This window comes from Taudactylus pleione, unplaced genomic scaffold, assembly GCF_031769625.1.
Source record: "Taudactylus pleione unplaced genomic scaffold, aTauple2 ptg000305l, whole genome shotgun sequence".
NCBI lineage: Eukaryota > Metazoa > Chordata > Amphibia > Anura > Myobatrachidae > Taudactylus > Taudactylus pleione.
In genome coordinates, this window is record NW_028284706.1 from 2,444,247 (window position 1) to 2,450,882 (window position 6,636).

The following is a 6,636-nucleotide window of genomic DNA, read 5'->3' on the forward strand; positions in this document are numbered from 1 at the left end:
ATTTATTCTAGTCTGACTAGATTGGATAGTGGTTCTTTAGAATCTCCTGCCCCATATGCTCTACCTCTTCCAGTCCCTTGCTGGCAAGGTGCCGAGGCCTACTTTAACCCTTAAACTTCTTCAAGCTCAGTCGAGCCGCCATCAACAGCAGGAGATGGTTTCAAAGGTGTCAGGCTTTATTATTTGACTGTAGCTTTGTTTGCAAGATCATAGGACCTGCGATGGATCTCCTCCTCAGTGAAATAGAATGCCTAAAAGATTACAGGTGGTATCTTGCCCCCAATTAAATTGAAGAAAATGTATGTCACTCCATTGCACCTTTGCTGGAGGGGTTGAAGCCATGTGGCTTCATTCCTCTACAGGTGGTGGTCATGCCCCAAATTTACCCCATTCTTGTAAGAGACTGCTTGCTCATTAGTGCAATGCTCAAGGTATCTATTCCAATATCGCCTTGAATGGCCAATTGAAGGGTTGGATAAGCACGCAAACAAAACTTTATATACACATTCTGAACACTGCTGGGTGCTTCATTGATGGCCATTGGAAGTGCCAGAAACCCCCATCCCACTTGCATTTAATAAAATGTGACACTTAGCTCAACAGAGACTCTCCCAAGACTTCTCCAATTTTTTACTTAAGGTCTCCGTGGACAAATAGGGGCTGATTCGGAGTCAGACGCAGTGGAACAATGATATTTCTTCTGTGCATGCCTCGAAGTTTCATATAATTGAAAAATGTTGAAACAGGGATCAAGAGTCCAGCTATTGCATTAGTAATAGTTGGGACAAAATGAAGTCCTTTGCCAAATACATTATGCCCTGCTTCAGTTACATGGATATTATCTTAGATAAGCTGAAAACTAAATGGTTTTTCCCCTTGGTGGTTGCATGTTGTTGCCTGTGTTTTGGGTAGGGCCTCCTCCTGGTATAATTTTGATTTCCCCTGTGCAAGGTGTGCATGCTTAGTACGCATTGTGTGTGTCCCTGCATCAGAGGATACATTGGAGCCACTATCTAGTTTTGAAATCATGTGACAATTTGGAATTAGCTGTCCTTCTGTGAGGTCTGATTTGGTAACTTTAAGTACACATTCTTCACAAAGGCACCAGTTTAGAAATATATTGTTGCTACTGCAGATACAATATTGAATTATTTATTTTGTCCATGTATACCTTGTATTATATCATACCGCAAGAAAATCACCTTGTGATTGTCGAAGTCGAATGATTGCATGCGACCGCAATTCAACTGTTATCGGACGATTTGGTCGTCCGCTGCCCGATTTATGTTGGTACAATCCACGATGTAACATTGCATGCGCACGCACCCAGTGTGTGCACGTATCCACACAACGGATAAATAGTATTCGCACAACACTAAATAGTGAATAATATACAACACTCTCACACTGACAAACACAATATTCATGCAGGGTTTAGTTAGTAAGAAGAACCAGCTTCTGTATACATGTCTGACAAAAGTAATTAAAAAAACAATACACCAGGATACTGTGAGTGTTTTACATATAAATAAATATCACAGACTCACATGCATAAACACCGCACATTACTCACAGCTGCGCTGTTTCACTCTACAAATAAACGCACCACGCATATTAGCAACTTTATGCAATATTCTCTTACACTTACACATAAACAAATTACGTGAAAGGTTCCCTAGTATTAAAGTGTAATATTCAAGGTTTATTCAGTGATTATTAATGTTGTGTAATAAAGGTTATTTGATATCTAAGGCTTAGTACATGGTAAGCAGACCGTGTCTGGTGTTGTACTGATCCACTGTGTCTCCACAGAGTTCCGGTACCATCGGTGAGAAGATCGGAAACCTGCGTCTGCAAACTATGGACTATAGAGAGTTAAAACATTAAAAATGTACTCTATAATGTTAGCAGCTTAGATTTGCATGCAGGGGGAAAAAGGATACAAAGGGCGGTTGGAGGCCGTTGTGTCCATTTGAAATTGTCCAATAAATGATCCTGTAACCAAGACACCTTTAAAGAAGAACCAATGGAATCATGCCAAACTTATCTATTGTATTTCCAAATCCCTGAAAGAGTATATATGTGCGCTCGCTGACCCCAGTCGGGAGTCTTCTTGCTGATGCTGTTGACGGAGGTTTCTTGCTGATGCCGATATCTGGGCCAGAGCGTGTGCGTATATAACAACTGTACCTTGGGTCTGTATGATTTATTTGTGCTAATTGTCTTTAGATCACAGCGTTTAACCATCTGTTTTTATGTTGAATAATAACTTTTTGAGCTTTGGAAACACATTCAAAGTCTGAAGGCATTTATTTTACTGTGCGACTCATTACGCTAAATAGCGACAATTCTAGAAGGTATAGGCAGGATTGTACCAAGGTTTAATCAGGATATAACATGATGTAATATTAAAGCCCAGGTTTCTTACAAAACAAACCACATTATATGCTGTGCTCCTAAATAAAGACAGCAGGAATTGTTGGAAGACAATTAGACAATTGTTTTTCATAGTGCGATACTGTATACACATTTATTTACAACGCAGGTTACTGACAATATGTGCATCTACTTGTTATCCTTCCAAGCACACACTGCCAAATTCTGCCTTATGTCCAGGGTAGGAAGTTCACATGTACGGCTGTTCCAATCACCCAATATCCTACAAAATAACCAAGAAGAATCTTTGTCCGTTGTTGCAGTGAAGACCAAGCCCAAAGTAGGCGAAGGACTGGGTTAGAGGCAGTGTTACCTTTCTCAAGCCCCCATATCCATGGCTCATTCTTCTGTAGCATATGAGAACAGAACCAAAAGAGCACAGGACTGGAAGAAAATAGAAGCCTGGTGAGAACCTGTATAGAAGAGAAAGAGATTAGGAGCAGAGCAAAACTCATCCCTCTTGTTACCATGTTCTTGGCGGGTTGTAGTAGAATCTATCTGCTTTCATATTATATTGCGCCATGAGAAATGGGTAAAACAGAAAGGAGGTCAGTACTGATATTATTCCATGCAAACACAAGATTACTTGCAATTGTTTTTGGAGGTTAGCTTTCAGCTTCACACTACCTAAAGCCCTGCCCTCGGCCTGACTTGTGTATACTTTGGATCTCACACTATTTTGAGGTTGTTCAAAACTAGCAAATCCATGTAGGATGCATAAACTATCTTCCCTCCACAATCCCCCTCCAAAATTAAGTATTTGTAGTTATTTAGTGTGCAGTCTCAGAGGCATGGGAGGCCTCTAATAACAATTACACAGCTGTACTACTGGCCTAATTAGCCTTGTCTAATGCCCCGCCCCTTCCTCCTCCTCCACGTATTAAATGGGCTAGAAGGAACATACATCTTTTCCGGGGGCTTATGTGGTCATTGTCTCCCCCTTCAAGCCTCACTGCACTTTATGGTGGAACTTGCGCCTTTGCCATTCAACCTCATTTATATTCCAGCAACAATGGGGGAGAGGGGATGAACACACACACACACACACACACACACACACACACGCACACACACACATTTATTTATATTAAAACAAATGCTCTGAGACACTAGCAATTAAACATCTACCATTTTTTTTAATACACTATTAACAGTATAATTTGTCAGTCCCCTCCTAAACCATGACCTTCACCTGTTTTACCTGCACATGCATACAGAGGATTCCAAACCCAGTTAGGGCTGTAAGATGAGCCACGTAGACAAAGACTTGATGTCCATTGTATCCATTAGAGTGCTTGGTCTGCACTTCCCAGAGATCCAGAGTTCTGCATAGGTCTAAATTAGAAACAACATATTCCAATATTGCACAGACGCCCAGAAATATAACAGGTGCAGCTAGCAGGAAGTTAGGCAGTTGATGTAGCTGTAAGTAGTGAAAAAGTCCAACATTCCAATATTCACTCTGTATTTGGGAATATGCCACTGGAAAACGGAATGAGCACCAGTTGGGAAAAGGCGCCCTGCGTACACGGTATCCTTTGTCCACTGCCAGTTTTAGAAGCTCTTGGGGTACTGGCTCTTCTCCATGGGGCACCATGCAAAATCTAACATAACAGTAACTTTGAAAGAGGACAAAGGGTAAAATCACCAAGAGCGTTCCAAACAGTTTCTTAATCAGTAGTCCCGAATTGCTTCTCCTCTGCACAATTGCCTTTAATCCGGAATGCAACAAGAAGCCAGCATTAACCAGTCCATTGGAACGTGTAGCAGAGGCAAATGAGAATAAAACACAACCAGCAAGGATCCTAGACTTCTGCAGCTGCCACAACCCGCTGAAGGTAGCTAGTGCAAACAGAGTCTCAGAATAGGTAACAGTCATAAAAATGGAAGCTGGACTCATGCAGAAGAGAAGTGCAGCAAGGAATGAGGAGCGCCGTGACTTCAGGGTCACACACCCAAGAAAGTACAAAGAGCTGGCAGCCACTGTAGAGCAGAAGCAATTTAGAAGGGCGGAGGAAAGCAGCAGTCGACTGCGCAGGTTGAGCACTCCTGCCAGTGGTAGAAATGGTCCACGTGCTAGGCCTGTGATAATAAGAGGGAGTAGGGGGAAGAAAGCCATATTGTGCTCATACACATATCCATGTTCAGCAATAAAGAGGAAATGCTCTGCATCCCACCTTCCTAAACCCCCGAAAAAAAGCTCTACTGCCCGGTCTCCAAGAGCACTTGGCACAAGTCTTGGTGGAGAAAAGGCATCAGCGGCATGATCTGGTATCAGCAGATTGAACACTACCTAGTGGGTAATGAGACAAATACAAACACATTATGGATTAAGTGTATGCTCTTGTGTGCCGGCAACAAATGTATAGATTCCTCTCACCTGCATTAGGAGGGTTCCTCCACGACAGCACAGTGAGAAGCGTATGATCTCCTGCAGATATGGGTCACGGCTCTTCCACATTTCACAAATGGTCACGTAGTCATTCGTAAGTCAGGGTCTGTTGGAAAAATTATTGCCAGGACACCTTGGAAATATACTTCAGATTAAGCTAAATTACCCTTCACCACAATTCATCTTTGTTGGGGAGGAGGAATAGGACAGGTTATTGGATAGGGAAAATATAAGGGTTTTCTTTTGGTAACATTTAAATAGATGGATTTTATGTTACATCCAGTAGCCAGGGAAAACCAGACAAATATAGTTTTCCAAATATTTTACCTTGGACATTCCAGGAATTGCCCTTAAGTGTATTCGCCCAGTCCTCTAATGTAAAACAATACCAAGTATGGTGTACTTTTTTTCACCTATAGGGAAAGAAAAAAGGATGTTTTATTTAAACTTCTAATTTTATTAAAAAATAATTTGTTAAAAAAAAGTGAGACATCTTTGTCAGTCACCAGAGACCCCAGTAGGTTACCCCTTTTTAAGAATAGTTCTAATGTACTTTACAAACACTACAATTTTCAATTATACTGGATCTACAATAATCTCCACCACTCACATTTTATAGCGGTTACTTATAAACAAGCAAAATATTGCAGTAACTTACATATAGAATAGAAGCAGAGCAGGATGATAAACTATATTCAGATTACAAATAAAACATGATGTACATTATTCACTTATGCTGCTTTATTACTGACTGGAAAGCACAGCAGGTGCCTATCATGTATCAGAGCTTCTCTAAACTTTGGTTCCAATAATATATTATTATTACCTGTTCAGCCACAGGCCCCATAAAAATATGAGTGTTTTAAGGAAAAAAAATTTTAAGGATTTACACAACCACGGACACTAGAAGAATCATTGGTGTAACACTCACTCATGCTTGTCTTGGACTATTACTTAGACTTAGTAGAGAATACTACAGATAGGAATCGCGAGGAGTATTGGGAAGACGTGTAAAACACTGCGCTGGGTATACTGGTTTCCTAGGAACACAGGACGGGTGCAGGCTCAGCCCAGGAGAGGCGTCTTTATTACCTTTACAGTACATCGGTTATTTAGCTGCATCTCCGCAGCATGCACGTTGCCATCACTGCTAGCACCAGTGGAGGGCGCTCCAATAGCAGAAATAAAGCCTCCAGTCACACTGACGGATTTCATCGCAGTGCAACACCCGGATGAGGGCAACTTCTCACATGAGCAGACTGGCTCTTTCACTAAAGTGTTATACTCCCTGCACCCTGCCCAACCACCATACATAATTCCGAGGCTGATTCTTGCACGCAGATACTCACCTCTGACACAACATGTACTTCCTGATCCGTCACTTCCAACCACTAATACCCATTTCCGCTCGCCGGCTAGACTGCGCCGCCATTTTTACTGAGGGCATTTCGGTAACTTCAAGTTACTATTCTAAATTAACGCTGTTTATTCGTTAACATGCCCCTCCCCCATCATCATCATAATAGTGCGCTAGATCGTGTTTGCTTCCAGGTTGTTCCGGCGGATAAATCATGCTGACCACTAAGTTACCCGTAATATTTCTCAAATGAATGCACCGGTCTGTACCGGCCTTTCCCAAGCCTTACACACAATAGTAGTTGGAGCAAGGTAGTGTGTCTATGTAGATTATTACCAGTGCTCTTTATACACCCTACGTACAAGAGACAGCCCATGGCGTATGTTTATTCATTATTGTGATATGTCCTCGAAAATACCGAATCCTTATCCTCTCATTAAGGACCCTTTCA

The 6,636-nt window shown here is 41.7% G+C and overlaps 1 protein-coding gene across 5 annotated transcripts; it reads right to left on the minus strand.

The window, feature by feature from the left end:
• Nucleotides 1-1,266: 1,266 nt before the first annotated feature.
• PIGV (phosphatidylinositol glycan anchor biosynthesis class V) lies at nucleotides 1,267-6,273 on the minus strand. Of its 5 annotated transcripts, XM_088442132.1 has the most exons (6): nucleotides 6,178-6,273; nucleotides 5,156-5,241; nucleotides 4,817-4,934; nucleotides 3,629-4,729; nucleotides 2,750-2,849; nucleotides 1,267-2,659 (listed from the first exon to the last, which is right to left on the minus strand). In XM_088442132.1, the coding sequence occupies exons 3-6, from the start codon at nucleotides 4,895-4,897 to the stop codon at nucleotides 2,607-2,609; spliced, it is 1,335 nt and encodes a 444-aa protein (XP_088298258.1). In that variant the 5' UTR covers nucleotides 4,898-4,934; nucleotides 5,156-5,241; nucleotides 6,178-6,273; the 3' UTR covers nucleotides 1,267-2,606. The 5 variants fall into 5 exon arrangements, with proteins under 5 accessions (XP_088298258.1, XP_088298254.1, XP_088298255.1 ...); XM_088442128.1 differs by having other exon boundaries at nucleotides 1,270-2,849; XM_088442129.1 differs by lacking the exon at nucleotides 6,178-6,273 and adding an exon at nucleotides 5,921-6,168 and having other exon boundaries at nucleotides 1,270-2,849.
• Nucleotides 6,274-6,636: the final 363 nt, after the last annotated feature.

What these genes read in the sequence shown, in the direction of transcription:
- PIGV (XM_088442128.1), bottom strand. Translation starts at nt 4,897, where the DNA reads ATGTGGAAGAGCCGTGACCCATATCTGCAGGAGATCATACGCTTCTCA. An exon ending in GAGGAACCCTCCTAATGCAG is followed by an intron (nt 4,730 to 4,816) that starts GTGAGAGGAATC and finishes ATTACCCACTAG; the next exon opens with GTAGTGTTCAATCTGCTGAT. An exon ending in TGCATGTGCAGGTAAAACAG is followed by an intron (nt 2,850 to 3,628) that starts GTGAAGGTCATG and finishes TCTTCTATACAG; the next exon opens with GTTCTCACCAGGCTTCTATT.